The sequence below is a fragment of the Nelumbo nucifera genome, chromosome 6 (assembly GCF_055504915.1).
Source record: "Nelumbo nucifera cultivar China Antique chromosome 6, China Antique-T2T, whole genome shotgun sequence".
In the NCBI taxonomy this organism is placed as follows: Eukaryota; Viridiplantae; Streptophyta; class Magnoliopsida; order Proteales; family Nelumbonaceae; genus Nelumbo; species Nelumbo nucifera.
In genome coordinates, this window is record NC_142654.1 from 13,514,195 (window position 1) to 13,533,051 (window position 18,857).

The window sequence follows — 18,857 nt, forward strand, 5'->3', positions numbered from 1 at the left end:
TTTGTGTTTTCCAGGGTACGATTTCATTTTAAAATCTGAAGACTAAAGGCATGGGCCCTTTTGGGAGGGAGGGCCGAACCTCAAAATTCAACTAACCTAGTTCAGCTGCTTTGAAGCACTCCGGATAAGCTATCTAAAGAGGTTGAAGTGGACAGTCCTTCAAATAAAATGACAATTTAGGCTATGGATTTTCACCAAGCAAGGTTAACGACTTAATGCTTATAGTGGCTGTCCATGTAGGAAGGCTAGAAGATGTTGCCCAAACGGTCACCTAATACCAACAATGATTGTGATACACCCAATGGGCGATAACATTTCAAATGAGATAGAATGGATCCAATACGTTATGGTTAAGGCATCATGTACCTAAACCCCATCGTTGTTGCATCAATTTGTCAAACGACTCAAACCCCAAACATGCTGAAACCCAAATCTTCTTTGCAAAGCCCAAGGCACCGAAGCAACATTTTTACTTCGTTTGTCTATAATTCAAGTTGGATCCTATTTCCTGACTAATTGGATCCGTTGTCTTTCTCTATGGAACCAATAAATGTTGCATTACAATCTGTGATTTGCAAAGCATAAATATAATACAAGCGCAATGCCCATACAACAATATGATAAGCCAAACACAAACACCCACTAGTTGTCTAGTTGTCTCTGAGACTGGCAGGCATTGACTGATTGTTCGTTTTCATGATCCGTCCTTTCTTTTCCTATGCGTTGTTTGATAGGCCCATGGCTTGTCACCATTGGTGTTGTGATATCAAGTTATTAGTCATCTGATGCTGATGATCAGCCAATACCCTTTATCCTCTCTAAATATTGAGATTCAAACGTGGATGGTAGACCTTTCTGCAGTTTCTCTTTGACAAAAGGAAACCCTTTTCTTTTGAATCTTCAGGAAAAAAAATATTCCGATCCAATGGTCTGTTTTAAAGCGCGTGTTTTAGTTTGTTGGTCTGGTGTCTCTATTGCATCAGGTCCCCATTCTTAATCTTATCTGGGGTGTATTGGATTTGCCTTTCAATGCGTTGTGTGTAGGCGAATCCACAAAAGTTGCAGGCCAGAGAGAGAGAGAGAGATGGAGAAAGACGACGAGAGTGAGCACCAAATGTCCCCACTTCCCGCAAAACAATGCTTTAAAGTAAGGAACAAGTCTTTTATTTTTATTTTTAGGCCTTCAATTCAACTAAAAGAAAGAGATATATAATTATAAAGGAAGAAGAAAGGAATCCAACAAAATACCCAAAATATCCCCTCTCGTTTTACAAGACGATGACGTCATTGACAATGAGGTTACCAAGTTAACCTTTGACCCTTCATTCCAATCCAATAAAATAGGATCTGCTTTGATTTGTGGAAATAGGTCCGGATTTGGAATCTAGTGGTTTAATTCAAACTATTTGGAATCGAATGGCTTAATGTGCTATATTAGACTAACATTCTATAAAGAAATGAGTTGCTTCATTGAGGGGTTCACAATATGAACAGTTTAACTACCAATTTAGCCCAAGAAGGCTTACTAATAGTAGAAGATAGACTGATAGAGGCTTTGCCCGACCAGTTGTTTTGAGGGTCTGGTTGGTTTAATGATCTATTTCCTTCATCTGTTTGGTTTAGACTGGAGTTGTAATCGGAACCAAAATCAAAATTGGCTAGAATAGATTTTCACTTCCAGGTTTGATGATGACACCTGTGGGATGTTAAGCAATATGCATGATTTGTTTTTCTTAAATGAAAATAATTGGCATTTTTTTTAACACGGTACATAGTGTTCTGAGAACAAACTCAAGCATATTTGTGAACACCCTCTTAGTGATAAATTAGGATCTGCTGATCGCTACGTATTGTTGGCCACGTTCACCCAGTTGCACATTGGGAATATCTCTTATAATTTATATCATTGATATTCCCGATATGAGGCTGGGCGAACATGGCCAACAAGGTGTTGTGGTTAGTAGATCTGAACTCTAGGGCTGTTCACAAATAAATTCAACCTGATCAATTTAGCCCGATCCAACCTGATTTGGCCTGTTTTTTTTCACCACCGATCGGTTTTGAGTTGTAAAGATGGGTAAACCGATAATTCGGTTTGGTTTCAGTGAACCGAGTTATCTATAAATATATTCTCACTGAAATATTATATATAATATGTATATTTCAGTTTTAAATATATATACACGCATTTTAGTTTTAAATATATTTCTAGCAAATATATTATAAAATATTTTATATAATATATATATTTATGAAATATATATTATATATATAACTGAAATATATATTTTGGAAATGTATTAATTTAATCCAAAACCAACCCAAACCGACCTAAACCGATCAGGTCAGTTTTGCTTAATGGAGGGTCGGTTTTGGTTTAATCTTTAAGTAACCTGACCAGTTTTGCTTAAATACTTGTATTAAATGTGCACATATAGAAATTTTAAATTACAATAACAATTACTACTATTGTTGTTGTTGTTGTTACTACTACTACTACTACTACTACTACTACTGCTGCTGCTGCTATTACTACTAAATTTTGTATTTTTATTTTTATTTTAACATTTATTTTTATTTAATATGATGACTATATAACATTAGAAATATTCCAAAAATGTCTTTGATATAACTTTGTACTTTTTATTTTTTGTGTTCTATTTTTTAAATATTTATTATTCAATTATGACATCATGATTTTTTTTATCATTGACTCACCATTTAGATAACAAAATAGTTTTGCTTTCAGATTAGTTCAGTTTTAAATTATATATTTCATTAACATTATATAAATAATTTTTTACTTATCACATTTAATTTTTGTTTGACAACATAATTAATATATATTTTTATATATTCTTTTAATTATATTATATCTTATGTATAATATTTATTTTTGTGATTCTTTGTATTTTTTGTTTTTAAAAAATTTATTATCATTTCTAGGTTGTCTTTAATTTTGGCATTTCATTTTCATCATTTATAAAAATACTTCTTACATTTCATACTTGTTTTTGTTTAGTATAATGAATATACAATAATAGTGACGTGTCCAGTTCTTTTATTTTTTGTATTATAAATTTTATTTGTTTTAATTTTTTATTATTTAATTATGACATTATTTATTAACGCATTTGATCCCAAATGGTTGAACATTAATAAAAACATTTCTTTTTTATCATCAATGTTTTTAACTTGTTGTTGACTTGGCTAATTGAACCGTTCAAACTGTCACTCAGCCTTGATTCTGGGTTTGATTTGTTGAAACTCCCCTTGTAGTTAAAAGCTATCTAACCCAGGCGATTCAACCATTGGCTCGTTCGACCTATTAAGCAAGCCGTAGGTTGCGTATTTAATTATGTGCACACTTTTGGACGCCATAACTTTGTACTTTGAAGTTCGATTGAGGTTATTTTTTTTATTATTTTGAGTAACTTTTCATGACCTATACGTCCCAATGGCCTTTGGCGCCTTACCTTGCTATTTTTGTGAAAACCCCTTTTTTGGCCCCAAATTGCAATTTTTAATATTTTGTATAAATAAAAAAACTGAATTAAAAATCATAAATAAATGTAACATAATACATATATTATATATAATTAATATATGTAAAAATATAATTATACTATTTATCGATAAAATATATGTTTTTACACACACACACACACGCACACACGTATAGTGTTGATACAAGGTGGTTTGACCCATTTGACCTTGATAGTCGAATTGGTGACCTATGACTTGAAGGCAAAAACGGGTCGACCTCTGGGTCAGTTTTTAAAACACTGTTTATCATACTTATTATTGTTTAGTATGTCAAATATATGATGTTAAAATGTTTCCAAATTTTGTAATTTCTATATTTTTTGCATTTTATTTATTTTGAATTTTATTATTTACTTATGGCAACATTGATTGACTCATTTGACCCAAATGGTTTAATTTCTTACCACCACTTAGATGAAAACATTATTTTTGCCAGGTAGATTTTCAAAGTATAAGCTTTTATGTTATCAAAATTATTAATTTATTATCTATGGATTTAATTATAGAATTTAATGATGAAAAGAAACAATATTTCAAAAAAAAATCCCAAAATAAATGGCTGGAGCTGAAACCTTGAAATTTTGGTTCAATTCTAAAAAATTAACTAAAGTATACAACATTTTGAGTCTCCTAGAATTTATTTGAACTCATATTTATCAATAATAAGGTGATCAAGCAGGCTTTTGATCTTTGTAGGCATCTGCCACGTGGTAAATTATGAGGCCCCACATCCGCAACTAGGGTTTTTTCCCAAACAAAAATTGTCTTTCTGTTTCAACGTTCAGCCATTCACAAACTTCTTGGGGCCAATTTTGTCATTTTGATTGCCCCGGAAATATTGCCTGAACTACTGTCTACTGATATATCGGTGTTTCTTATGAAAGTAGGGGTAATTTGGGAACAAAGTCAAATATTTTATTTCAGATGAGCCGTATAGTCGGAGGAAGAAAGAGGCGAGGAGAGCTTATTTAGCTTCTCTTCTCTTTTCCAAGGTTCTCCATCATCTGGCATGCAGAGCTTCAGGAATCTTAATTTTCTTTTTCATGCTATTTAGATTCTGGAAGAGTTGAACGTCCAAAATTCTTGACTCACGTCGACTATCCATATATCCTCTTCTGGAGCTCTGATCAGACTGTATTTTGTAGATTTTCTGGACTTTTTTCTTATTGAAAATGGTGTCTGCGAATCGGGAAATGGTGGTTTACTGCTTTGACACGCTTGTAGCTCATTACAATAGTGAAGAGGTTCCTCCACCTGCCTTTGATGAAGGGCAACAGTATGTTTTCGATGTTCCGATTTTTTTTCCTAATTCTAGATTTAGTTGTTGGTTGATGAAGGCATATTCGCCCTTCAAATTTGCAAATTTCGCAGGTTCTATTCAATTTTCTGGGTTAATAGGTTTGTTTAGTTGAGTACCATTAATTATTTTGGTGTTTGAACACCCAAAACACGAAAAACATAAAACATAAAGAAAATTGAAATAACAAGAAGAAGAGAGGAAAGCGCTGTTCGTTTAATCGCTCTATTTACCAACTTTGGCTATAGGTTTTTCTTTTGTCCAATTTATTTGCATATTTGATGTTTTGACCTGTGTTATAGATATTAGATATTAATTACATGAAAATTTTCTTCTTTGTCGTTTTGTTTGTTGGGGGGAGGGGGGGGGTGTACTTCGGCTCCATTGGTAATTTATAATGATTTCTTGACATTTCATTCTCTTTGTTATGCTTTTCATGTATTCATCTTCTCAGTATAGTTTCTTGTCCATTTACATTTTTTCTTAAATTCGTTATTTACAAAATACTTATGTGGTAGTGGTTAGTGACATTGTTAAGGCGCAGAGTTGTTGAAGATATCCAGTTTTGGCGAAAGCAAATAAAAAGGGGAGAAAAAGGAAGAAAGCAAAAAACTCGAACCAAAACTGAACTAGATTATTCCCTCCTAAATTGGATACACCTAATTGGTCTTGTATGATTTGGTTTATACTAATTCAATTTCCCTGGTTTTGACGATTGATTAATTTCTGTTGTTACTTGGTGCTAAATTCTCTTTGCTTGGATGTTTTATGTGATCTCATGGAATTGTATCTTCATCTTGCATAAACTTCCTTATATTACATTTTGTATGCCCATGATTTGATAAGGTTTATATTGGATGTTAGAACTTTGTTCAGGTATATTTTCCCCATGTGACAATGTGACATATGGAGTTTCCTTATTTCAGCCCACTGTTCGTCACCTGGAAGAAAGTGGTGAATGGTGGGGAGCCTCGTCTACGTGGATGCATTGGAACTCTGGAAGCTCGTTACTTGATAAATGGGTTTAGGGACTATGCTTTAACCAGGTACTTCAAATGCATACGTTATGTTGAAAAGGACATGTAGTTTGAACAAACATTATTTATGTTGAATTCATATTCTAAAAGTTTAATGGCATTATGGGAGAGCGATCTTTTGTCCCCCCACTGCTTTTAAAATTTTATTTTTTGATTTTCAACAGTCATTGGGCTCTTCCCTCCTTGATTAGTGGTGGTATTAGTCACGTCTTGTGTTGTTTAGGAATGCTTTTATGTAATCCAAAATTCTGGTGCATTTTGAAAGAAAGGAACCATATAATTCTTTAAAAGAAGTTCCCTAGATCATATTTGTATTGACAAGCTTTAGCAACTTCTAATGGATTGTTTCTGTTTTATACATGCTCTATGGTTGTATGGCCACTCTCTGTACTGGGTTCATCCTTTTATGTCAATACAATACAATATACTTCACCTTTTCTCAGAAAAAAAGAAGATTTTGGTTCCTTCAAAATTTGGAATTTTCTATTTTTTTTTTCTGGGGGGGTGGAATCTTGCCTCATTATGATCTTACTACTTCTACCCATGTCCGTTTTGGTCTACCCCTAGCTCTTATAGCCCCTTCTACTTGTAACAAATCACTTATTCTAATTGGAGCTGTCGGTGGTCTTCTATGCATATGACCAAACCATCTTAGCCTACTCTCTCTCATTTTATCGCTTATTGGAGCTACACCCTGGTATTTACGGAAGGCTTAATTCCTTATCCTATCCTTTCTAGTTTTTCATTTATCCACATTTCGACCACACTCATTTTCTGAACATGTTGTTTCTTGACTGCCCAACACTCTATACAACATAGCTGGCTTTAGATGTTATTTTCAAGCTTCTGATAATCCACATATCCAAGTTACAAAAATAAAACTTGATGGCAGCAATTCCTAGATTGGTTCAACTCTTAACTTACAAAGATGAGATGGTCATGTCTTGGATGGTTAGTTACATGTAACCTCATTCTGCAAGGAACTGCATGTTTATATCTACAGCTAAGGACATCTAGGATTGGGTTATTTCTACAAGCTTAAAAATACTACCAAGGAATGTCAATTATGTAGGTCAGTCAATGATATTTGACAGGGGAGATGTTTGTGGTGATAATTTTTCTTCTCTTTAGTCTCTATAGGAAGAGTTAGATCACTTGGAGGCTTGTGGGTGGAAGGATCCTCTTGATGGTGACTAGTACAGGTAACATATAGAGAAGCACAAGGTGTTCGAGTTCTTGGTCAGGTTGAACCTTGAGTATGACTTTACATGACATCATCTGGTTTTGGTAGAATTTCAACTGCATATTCCCTTTCCTAAGGGGAAGAGAACTGGAGGGTCACTATGGTGCATACTCATACACCTGGCTACTCTGCTATGGTATCCACTAAACCTTATTTGAGTTAAAGGTATTAAGGTGGTTGAAGGTGATGATGTGGTGTGTGATTATTGTAAGAAAACAAAGCATTACCAAGGACAGAAGCTGCATCTAGAATTGAAACCAATTAAATTTAAGGAAACCAAGAAGGGCAATGCTCACGTGACCAATTAAAATTGAAGCCATTTTTCTTGAACCGGATGAACACAGGTTGCTTAAACTTTGATCATTTTTCTCTATTCTACTTGATGGGAGCCTTTGCAGGCAATTTTTGGTAAAGAGCTAAGAGGTGGAAACCCGTTTCATATAGAGGAGGGAGACTTTGATCTGTTTCCTTACTTGTCAAGGTAGCCAATCAATAACATCTACGTATTGCTTGTTTGAAAGCTATTATGAATGAACACGACCTTGGAATTTAATTCAAGAAAGATCAAGGGTCATTGCAGACCATGCAAAAACCAAAAATCTGATAGAAAATGTCTTCTTGAATGGAGATATGAGGAGGTATATATGATGTTGCCACCTCGTTCCCCTGTCTTTGTTTGACAAATTTAGGAGTGCTTTGTAGCAATTTTTTTCAACCTGTTGTTGACCAAGATGGTTGACTGGGTAACCCATCACTCTACCAAAATTCTGTTTCCAATTTTCCTTTGAACAGCTATAACCTAAAATCCTGTTTACTTAGTCAGCCACCCAGTGGCCCGGCTGCTTGAAGCACTGAACTGTTCAACCCAGACAGCTGATTCTGAGTTAAACAGTAAACATATTTTTAATCAGAAAAATAATTTCTTAAAAAAACTCAATCCAAGTCTCAACTGCTAAAAAGTAAAAAGTCTAAAAGAGAAAACCTAATTCACATCTTGCTTTCAGATTCCTTTTTCGTTCTTCTCTTCCCAAGAGCTAAGTGCTTACAATGGCTCACTGATCTCTTGCTCTCTGTCGTAGTGAATGGAACTAGATGGCTTTCATAAAGTGTTGAGCCCATACAATCTCTCGTATCTCAAAACCTCCAATCCTTGAACTCTCATTCTCTGATTTCCCCACTCCTTTGAAGCTGTGAACCTGTAGAGCCTGGAAAGTCTCCTTCCTCTTCATAATTTCAGATCACAGAACTGTCTCTGATTCTGAAAAGTCCTAGATTTATTCACCCTTGTGAACCCCAAATACCAAATCAAATATGTTCTCCTTCTTACCCTCATTTTCCTTGCATTTTCAAGTTAAAGGAAACAGCCCTGCTATCACAATTAGTTTGGAGAAAGCTAGAGGATGCAAAAGCATCAAAGTCCCTCCTTATCCTATTGTATTTCTCCAAAATTGCATCCCATCAAAGGTGGCTTTCTTGGTTTGGACTGTATCACTGGGAAGGTGCTTAACAAAAGATCAGTTGGTGAGGAGGGGAGTGTTATTGGAAGATTATCTGTGCCCCTTTTGCAGTGAAAGTGTAGAATGTACAAACCATCTGTTTATCCATTGTAGTTTTGCTCACTGTCTATGGACTCTGGCCTTGCAATGTTTTGGGGCACAGTGTTGTCTCCCAGCCTTAGTGTACATGGGCTGGTTGTAATTTCTGGTGGTTGTTTAATGAAAGTTTTTACATTACCTGTTTGAAGAAAAAAAATTGTACTTCTCCAAAATATTTTACTCCTCTGAAACCAAGGTGCCTATTGGGTGTTTCCTAGAGGTACAAAGCTGCAAATGAAGCACAGCGATGCCACCATTGTTTTTTTTTTTTTTGATAAATAAAATTTTATTCAAGAAAGATCAATATGATAAGACAATACAGGCTGCCCAAGGAGAGGCACGAGCTGGTACCTCTCCTAAACGACAACATTGTATTGCATCAGATTAGATAATGAAAATTTACAGAGGTGCCCAAAATAAATGTTCCCTTGAGGCCCCTTGCTTAGCTAACCCATCCGCTATTAGCTATTCTACTCACCCACTGAGAAGTAAAAGTCATGTTCCTTGAAAACCAATTAACTTTCTTTAGAAGTTCCCTGTAGCACCAAATAACTGAACCTAGATTTGTTAGCCAACCCACAACAACTTTGGAATCTCCTTCAATAAGCAGATTCTGAACTCCTAACTGGTCTGCAATCTGGATACCTTGTACCACCGCTAGAAGCTCAGCTCTAATAGAATCTCCTATACCCACGGGGCCTGAGAATAAGGCTAAAATATTGCTGTCTTTATCTCTCATCACCCCTCCTGTCCCTGAAGGACCTGGGTTGCCTTGGTTGCTACCATCAAAATTCAACTTTGTCCAACCTTCGGAAGGAGGCACCCACATAGCTGGTACCCTGTTCTTCATGGTACTGCTACTAGTCACAACTGTCCAGTTCCTCCAAATGTCATCAAAAGAGAATGTGTGAAAGGAGTCCAAAGATCTCAGCCAATGGATTGCCCTAGTCAAAATACAATCCTTTACAGTCTGAATATTTCTCTCATTCTCTTGGAATAGCCTCACATTTCTTTCTTTCCAAATTGTCCACAAAGCAGCAGCTCTAATGCACCTCCACATTGTTTTACCAGTTTTTGTGGGCCACACAAAGGAAGGGTCAAAGAGCTGATCTACGGCTGTAGTCAAATTCCACTTGATCAAAAAAAATTCCACTTGTGTTATTGATCAAAAAAAAAAAAAAAAATTTCCACTTGCACCCAAACAAGGCAAAGATCCAACCTCAAATAGCAACAGAAAAAGAACATGTTAAAAGTAAGTGGGAGCAATCCTCATCATTAGCCCTGCAAAGTACAAGTTTGGAGACAAACACATGGAAGGCCTTCTCTTCTACTAGCAGTCCAAAGTGTTTATCTTCCTATAGAACACCTCCCAACAGAAAATAATGATTTTAGGAGGTACTGGTCTAGACCAGATAAGAACAAAGGGACTTAAAAGAAAGAGGCACATGTGAAGTAACCTTTTGGATGAGGGGACCATAATCTCACATCAGATCTGAGGGGGTCCAGAAAAACACTTTCAAGAAGTGACAAAAGGTCTGGAACACAAGAGAGTTCATGATCCCTCAAGCCCCTACGAAACCCAAAGTCTCAATTCAGAGAGGATGGGGAAACATGTGTTGGAAGAAAGTGAGAGATAGCTTTTTCCTTGTAGAGACTAGAGAGAAAGGGAATAGAGAGGGAAAAATGTCCTTAAGAGCAGAATTGCCCACCCAAATGTCTTCCCAAAACAAAACAGAAAGACCAGAGTTGACATCATACCTGACAAAATTGATGAATTGAGGGAGCATACTCTGAATTGCTTTCCAAGGAGTTGCAAACGTGGCTCGATGTGATACACCAACATCCCATCCATTTCCCAAACTGCCATGTATACTATCTATCACCTCATGCCACAACCTCTCCCGTTCTATAGGCCACCTCCACAACCATTTTCCTAAGAGAGCTTTATTCTTTAAAACTAAATTCCTAGACCTATCCCACCCTCCTCTTTCCTCATGCAAAATATTCCCCAATTTATTAGATGATCCTTTTTTTCTCCCTAGCTCCCAAAGAAAATTTCTCATTAATCTCTCCAACTTCTTGGCCTCCCTAACAGTAATCCTAAAAACAGAGAAGTAATAGATCGACAGATTTGCTAGGGAAGCTCTCAGTAATGTTACTCTACCCCCTAAAGAAATATAATTCCTCTTCCACAAAGCTAATCTTTTCTCAAACTTTTCCAGAACCTGGGCCCAAAAGGTGCTCTCCTTAGGGTTGGCTCCTAGAGGTAGGCCTAAATACTGTAAGGGCCAGGCAGAAATGGGACAACCTAGATGCCACCATTGTTGTTTCTCGTGGAATGAGAAATAGAGGGGACATTTAATGAAGACACCCTGAAGCCTACATCTTCTCTGTAGTTTCTTGCACATCCATTTTTTCTTCTTTCTTTCTACATTTTCTGCAATTTTAGCCATTGTCATCATATATAACAATAGTTCATACTTCTTAATTCTTATGCTTGATTTTGTTAAGCAATGTAATCAATACATAACATTAGATAGAGGCATGCTTAATTTTTTCCTTCAAATATCTGTTTTTTTCCTACCTTTTTTTTGCATTTTAGGCATTTCCTTCTTTGTTTTTGTGTGTTTTTAGGTGTATCCAATTTCTTTTCTTTTTTTTTTTTTTTGCAAAAAAATCTGCAGCTTTCCATGTTTTCTGCATTTTATCTATTTTTCTATTTTCTAATATTTTATTATATCTCATGGTTTCTGTTTGACCTGGATGGTAAACCATTGACCCGCCATGCAGAGGGAAAATCAGTTCTGTTTCCAGTTCAGTTTTAGAAACATTACTTTATAGAGGATTGACTTTCTGCGGTCACAGTTAGATCATACTCTATTTATCAAAAGAAAGGGGGATTTGATTATTATTCTTATTGTAGATTCTCATTTCTTGTCTCAAAATGTTTTTGGCATAGAGGTGGCTCGTTCTAGATATGGTGTGTTCATATCACAATGGAAGTATGTGCTGTATTTTCTTAGAGTCACAGGGAAGTTAAAGGGTAAAACTAGCTGATACCCCTATAGTTCTAGGCCACAAGATTTGTGCTACAGAGTAGGGGGTGCAACTTGGGCCAACCTAAGTTAGCATTTTACACTATTTTGGGCTTGGGCCTTTGGGCAGGGCCCATTCAAATTTTGACAAAAGCCCAACCTGAGCCAGCCTAAGTTGCAACCCTGCTACAGAGGGGTAGTTCTTGGAGGATCAAGATATGTACTAAAGACTTCGTTATCTATGTATGACGTGACCAGGTATTGCCTATGCATTAAGTGTTGCATGCTCCTTGGAGTCCACATTTAGCAGCTGCAAAGAGGATTCTGTCTTACTTAAAAGGGAATCGTGGGAGAGGGGTCTCATATTCACAGCAATGAAGGTGGAGGTTTATGTAGATGTAGATTGGACTAGGTTATTGGATGATAGAAGGTTGACTTAAGGATTCTATGCTTTTGTTGGCAAAGATTTGGTATCCTAGAAAAGTAAGAATTAATCAATTATTGCCTAGGTGAGTGTAGAGGCAAAACAAGAGCCATGGCACATAGAATACTGGTGCAGAAGCCATCCTTGCTGTTTTGTAATAATCAAGCAGCAATCAGTATTGCTCACAATCTAATACAATTTGATAGGCATACCATATAGAGGTTAACCAACACTTCATGTGGGAAAGAATTATTGCAGGAGATGTATGACTTCCTTTTGTTAAGACTAACCAGTAGTTGGCTGATGGGTTCACCATTTGGTTGACACTTATAAGTCCCTTACCAATTGCTTAATTTTGCTTGAAGTTTGCCTCTGTTGCCATGTTCCTTGACTATTCTTATTTAACCATCCTGTCATAGTTCTTCTTTCACCTCTAGTCTACTTATATTTAGTCTCTTAACCTTATCCTTGTAGAACATCCATCAATTCTGCTTTTCTGGAGTCCTCAATCCCTATGGGACCTGAATATATTGCTAATACAGCCTAAGTTAATCCCTAGATACACTTCCGATGCCTGAATTGCCTGGGTTACGCAAGCAGCACCCATCAAAATTAAACTTTACTTGATTTACAACTGGCGGTACCCACTCCTTTTGGACTGTTTGTCATGGATGAGGATTGCACAACTCGTTTTGGACTTGATTTACATCCAATGTGCCACTCTTATTGTAAAATTCTCTATGGTTGCTTCCTTATATAGTGCCTTCCCCTTGAATATCTCTGCTTCCTTCTCTTCCCAAATGGACCAAAGAGAGGCAGTCTTGGTGCATTTCCAGACGATCTTACCCTCTCTCTCTTGGACAGTTGAAAAATGATGTCAAGCAGAGGCTATGCACGTTTCCTAGTAGTGACTATCTACCACCAAAAAGAGCTAGAAAGCACTTCCAAATACTGGATGACTGGATCTGTAAGGAAAGAAAATTAGTAGATGGAAAGTGGATTCTCTACTTGCCTCATACAGGAAGCAAATTTGCAGTTGCAAATACCAGTTAGGCCTCTTTTTCTGCAAATGATAACACATGTTCTTGTTTCTGCTGTTACTGACATTAGTTCATTTTGTTTTATGTGAGCCTTACTTCATCAGTATAGTTTTCAAGGCGAATAGGTGATTCTAGGTATTAATGGAGTACTTTGTCATCTTGGTGATGGAATCTTACAAAGAAAACTAAATTCTATTCCTCATTTGTACATATCAATCGGCACTCATATAATTGAAAAAAAAAAACAATTCTCTTTGTCAACATTTAATTTTCCTCTCAAAACATGGCAAGTCATCATATCTAATAGATAATAGCTTTTTATATCAATTCACTTCATGTAAAAAAGTGCCAAAGATTAATTAGGTAGTCCACCCCTCTCAAAACCCTAGATAGCTAGGACCAACATTGGTGATGGCCTTTTTTAGAGAAGTTTCTTGTAAAAAAATATTAGCAACTAAAGAAGATAACTCTTTATCCTTTCATTGTCTTTTCTCTTCTTGAAACCCTTAGATTTTTTATTTGTTAATGATAAAACCTTTAAACAGAGCATAAGTTATATACATAGTATATGATCATTGTCATCATCATCATCATCTAAGCCTTGTTCCAACTATATGGGATCAGCTACATGAATCCTGTTTTTCCATTCTGTTGTGTTTTGTGCAATATCCATTGTTAAACTATATACATAGTATATGCTACAATGTATTAACACTTAGCAGCAAGTTGTAGCCATATCATGGTTTTCAAGGGAGCGCCTTACAACCTAGGTGATGAATTTTTAAATGAAAAACACATATCCTAGGGTAATTCCTTAGGTTTCATAGCAAACAGCAATCATATTTCACTAATTGTTACTAACAATGTTCATCAAATAAAGAAAGAAAAGAAACCTCAGAAAATATAGGGGTTGAGCCCTTGTTTTTATCCTTGGAAAGGAAAAAGAAAATAAGAAAATAATATTTTCTTGTTCGAGGGTTTAACCCAGTATCCATTGACTTATGTATTGACCTAGCCCTAACAAATAAAAAATAATAAAAAGAAACTAGTATATAAATTCTGAAAATATAAAACCACAAAATGAATAACTTAGTGTAATAATGTCTATTGTAATACTTAATTTTCTAAAATAAAAAATATAAAGATTTTATATGACACCTTGAACAAAAACAACTAGGTTCTTAGGCAAGGAAATCTTGTTGCCTTGTGATTTAAAAATCCATCACCTATGAGCGATGGTTATAATATTACAGTAAGGTGCTCACCTTGTGATATTTGTCATTTAGATAAGTGCCCTTCTTTTAAAAGTCAAAGCATTGGATGAGGTGCTCCACCAAGGGTACCTTTTCACCAAGGTGATTCCTTGACAGCTATGTTTGGGTATACATTATGATTCAGATGCATGTAAAGACTTGGGGGATGTTCGATAACTTGGTTTTGTTTTTGAGAACATAAACAACTGCCATGCCAGAAAAAAACAATACAAATTTACTAATGTGGCAGTTGTTTTTGTTTTCAAAAACAAAACCAACCATGTTGTTGAACACCTCCTTATGAGTTATATTTCTCCAACCATTGAACCCATTATTTTTCCAAGTTTGTGGATAAGATCAAATAGTTCTTTGTGGCTACCCTTTATTTTGAACGCATTTTAATTTTTATTTACCTCTACGTCCAACTCTTACTCTCTTAATTTCTACTAAAGAAAAATGAAACTCTAGCTTACGTATTAAATAAAAGTATAATCGAATGAAATACCTGAGCATAGAACATGTACCCTGTGTGTGTGTGTGCAAATTAGTACTTTTCTTATGTTGCATGCTTCATATGTATATGGACTGACAAAATCTCTGTTCTACCAATTAAGTCTTTAGGGTTGCATTATCTTGCTTCTGAACTGCAGCTTATGGGTGGTTAATATTTCATATGTTGCAGTGCTCTAAGAGACCGCCGGTTCCCCCCAATACAGGCTAAAGAATTGCCTTACCTGGAATGTACAGTTTCCATTTTGACAAACTATGAAAATGCTCTCAACTATCTTGATTGGGAGGTCTGCATCTTTCTTTTCACTTTTGATTCAATTTAGGAGTACTTGGGTTAGGATTTCTCTGCATTGTACCAACTGTATTTCATATAGTTAACAATGGAACCACCACATGCAGGGTCTTACCAACCAAATCTCCTATGTTAAATATGCAATAGTGGTGATCCTAACCACCTAATCTATTGCATTTATTTTATATATGGAAGACTAAAATAGCCTTAATTATTATGGTGAGAACTTGGTGCCTGAGACCATTGGGGAAGCACCGGCTCCAACATCTTTGGTACTTGGATCCCCTTGACCATATCCCCATCCCCCTTTCTCTCATGTGGCTGCACTATATGTGTCTGTGTGACTATGGAGCTTATCAAATTCTGTGTCCCAGATATTTGGTTCCATTCTGTGTTCCACTGCACTCTAGTATCTGGTTGCGTAGGGTCAGGATCATCAAAATGAAGCAATTTGTGGCCCAAGAGTCCTGGTAGAGCATACTGGTCCCTCTGAAAGTGAGAAAGGTTAGACCAGTTAGGACAGGATTGGGCATCATATTGATCTTAGTTCTCTTCCAGCTTCACATGATTGTATGTTATCAACAGAAATGGATTGAATGTATTCTATTCTCATGGCCAATGACATGGAAATATATATATATATATACCAAGTAATTGTGTTTTGGATGCTGATTTCATATTTTACTCAGCTAATTTCACACGAATTAATTCTACAATGAACATTTAAGCTATTGAGTTCACTGATCCTTCAAACCAAACATAACCTTAGCTTGTTGATTTTTCTCATTCTGGCATTAGAAGTTTGCTTAATGCAGATAGGCACACATGGTATAATTATTGAGTTCACTGATCCTGACTACAATGTGAGGCGAAGTGCAACATACTTACCCGAGGTGGCTGCCCATGAAGGTATGTTTATGTTTGGTTGAATTTTCTTGTCTCAATTTAGATTATTTATCATGTAATGGTCAAGTCATAGAAGTGCAGAAATGAAAGAAAAAGGAAAAAGTAACCGCAAGTACATTGTCTCTCCAAATGGATAAAAGAATTGCTTCATCCTTCCTTTAGAGCTTCACCTCTTGACTAGAACAATGGGAAGACTTAAGTTCTTATATAAAGAATCAAACAGAAGTTGTTTTCATATTTAACTGAAACCATTAATAATTTTTTGGAGAATGCACTATTTTATTTGTTTTTCCCTTTTCCTTTCCTTTTACACTATTTTCTTATTGTTTCTTTCTTCTTCTTTTCCACTTTTTCCTGTGTTTCCTAGCATGTAAGCCTTTTAGTGAATATGATCCTTATGTCCATTTGAAACCCAAAATTTGATTGTTTTAGTCCGATCAAATTTGTTGTTACAAGTTTTCTTTACATTTTGGTTTCAGGCTGGACAAAGATGGAGACAATTGACTCGTTGATGCGCAAAGCAGGTTATAATGGTACCATCAACGAATCGCTCCGTAAGCGGATTTCCCTGACTCGTTATCAGAGCACGATCTACACTATGCACTACAGTGACTATGTCTCCTACGTGAAAAGAATCAGAGGAGCTTCCCCTGTAGTTAATGGGTTCAAGTCCAATTAACCATTGATTGTTCCATCAGCTTTTGATTATGACAGAAAGCTGATTTGGAATTGATAGACTTGATTTATGAGCAATTGGGTTGGAAAAAGGGTTTCTTTGTGTTCCAGCCCTTCTGCTTAATTGTTGTTGTGACACTCAAAAAACCTTACATTATTCCTCAAATTCATGTGATTTGAAGAGCAAATGAACTCTTTAAGATGCAATGAATTTGAATTAAGACTTTACAAACTTCACGAAAAACTTTATGTAGATTAATCCCAAATTATATGTTCACTAGTTGAATTCCAAGCAGAGACAGCTTACATGGTGTTGGTGTTGACAATTATATATTTACTTGTTCATAGCTTGAAGTCAAATTATCAATTATCGACTATGCTCACGTTGTTCGTGTCCAGTTAATCTGCACCATTGGATGGTAAAGGTCTTGATTATTTGGACAATGAATGATGAACCTGAGCAACCATAATAAATTAGAGCTGCAAACGGTATTGGTATGCTCGATCCAAGGTTCAAAAATTGACACGTATCGGCCTGTCAATACATATCATATCGGGGTTCTGACTGGTTCAGGGGTGGAGGAACCTTCAACTAGCTCCCTTGATACTGCCTGATACACGCGTATCGAATTTTAGAACCTTGGTTTGATCCGATTGTAAAATTGAATATGGATTCACCCCAATTCGATACCTGTTCTTGTATCTTCATGTTTGATACGTACTTATTAGCATACGGGATACGGCTCCATAAGTTTGAACTATCCCTCGATAAACAACTAACGAGGAAAAGAATATAAATAAGGCTACAAGGAAGATTTGGAAAATTAAAACCTTCATCTTCTTTTCAAGTCTCAACGATAAATTCCCATTTGGTAGAGACAACAGGAGATTTGGACTGCCCTTTTTACAGTGAAGAGACATCAAACCACGTTTTCTTAGACCTGCCCTAGAGTAAAAACAGGTGTTCTATCTATATATGGGTAACTATTAAACCAATTAATGAGGACAATGACATTCTCACATCACATGGTGGAACAATTTATGGGTTATTTGGGATAGCATGATTGATAAAGTATTTAGAAATAGAGATTTGAGCTCAACTTATGTAATTCTTGGGGGCGTTTAATGTCTTTACATGTATATTCAAGTGCATGATCATAGAAATAGATTATGCGGATATTTGCCAATGTGAATGGTTTTGTTTTCTAAAACAAAAACAACTGTAACATCAGCACATATGTATTCTTTTTGCTTAACATGGGAATTGTTTTTTCTTTCGTAAAAGTGCTTTTATAAAAGTGTATTCGTAAAAGTGTTTTTATTGAAGTGTTTTTTGTATAAAAGTATTTTTATAAATATATTTTTGTAAAAATGCTTTTGTGTAAAGTATTTTCATAAAAGTGTTTTTTTATAAAAGTATTTTCGTAAGGGCATATTTTGAAAATTAGAAAGAAAATAAAGTACAAAATAATCACAAATGCTTATTTAAATGCTTATCGGAGAAAGACTACCAAATGACCAATATGAAACAAGTGCTTATTTTTAAAATAAGAACTTGAAAAAGTTAGGTGCCAAATGCACATAAATGCTTATTTAAATAAACACTTATTTTTAAGCAATTATTTTTAACATAAGCACTCTCAAACATGGCCTTAGTATGATATGGATTGAGCTGAAATATTGCTCTTTAGAGAATGAGAGTCATTGTAGCAAATGCTATTCACATACGTGTACAGAAGGCAATTTCACATCTGATTGACTAGCCAGATTAGGCCAAAAGTGGTTTTAGTTTTGATATAGGGATTCATTGAGACCTTTACAAGGTGAAGAGCCTTAGGCTTGTGTAGTTTCTCTTTCTTTTTCTTATTGTTTCTGTTTTTGGATTGTTTTTTCCTTTTTGTACTATAAGAATGATTTTGTTTTCCAAAACAAAAACAACTACATTTTGGTATCGTTGTTGTTTTCTAAGACAAAATAACTATAGGTTTTGTGCCTATTTTGTAT

The 18,857-nt window shown here is 35.5% G+C and overlaps 1 protein-coding gene across 2 annotated transcripts; it reads left to right on the top strand.

The window, feature by feature from the left end:
* The first annotated feature begins 4,431 nt into the window (after positions 1-4,431).
* LOC104588922 (uncharacterized protein At2g38710) lies at positions 4,432-17,159 on the top strand. Of its 2 annotated transcripts, none has more exons than XM_010247046.3 (5): positions 4,432-4,822; positions 5,770-5,889; positions 15,153-15,267; positions 16,088-16,181; positions 16,658-17,159. In XM_010247046.3, the coding sequence occupies exons 1-5, from the start codon at positions 4,719-4,721 to the stop codon at positions 16,855-16,857; spliced, it is 633 nt and encodes a 210-aa protein (XP_010245348.1). In that variant the 5' UTR covers positions 4,432-4,718; the 3' UTR covers positions 16,858-17,159. The 2 variants fall into 2 exon arrangements, with proteins under 2 accessions (XP_010245348.1, XP_088746302.1); XM_088890176.1 differs by having other exon boundaries at positions 4,683-4,822; positions 5,708-5,889.
* Positions 17,160-18,857: the final 1,698 nt, after the last annotated feature.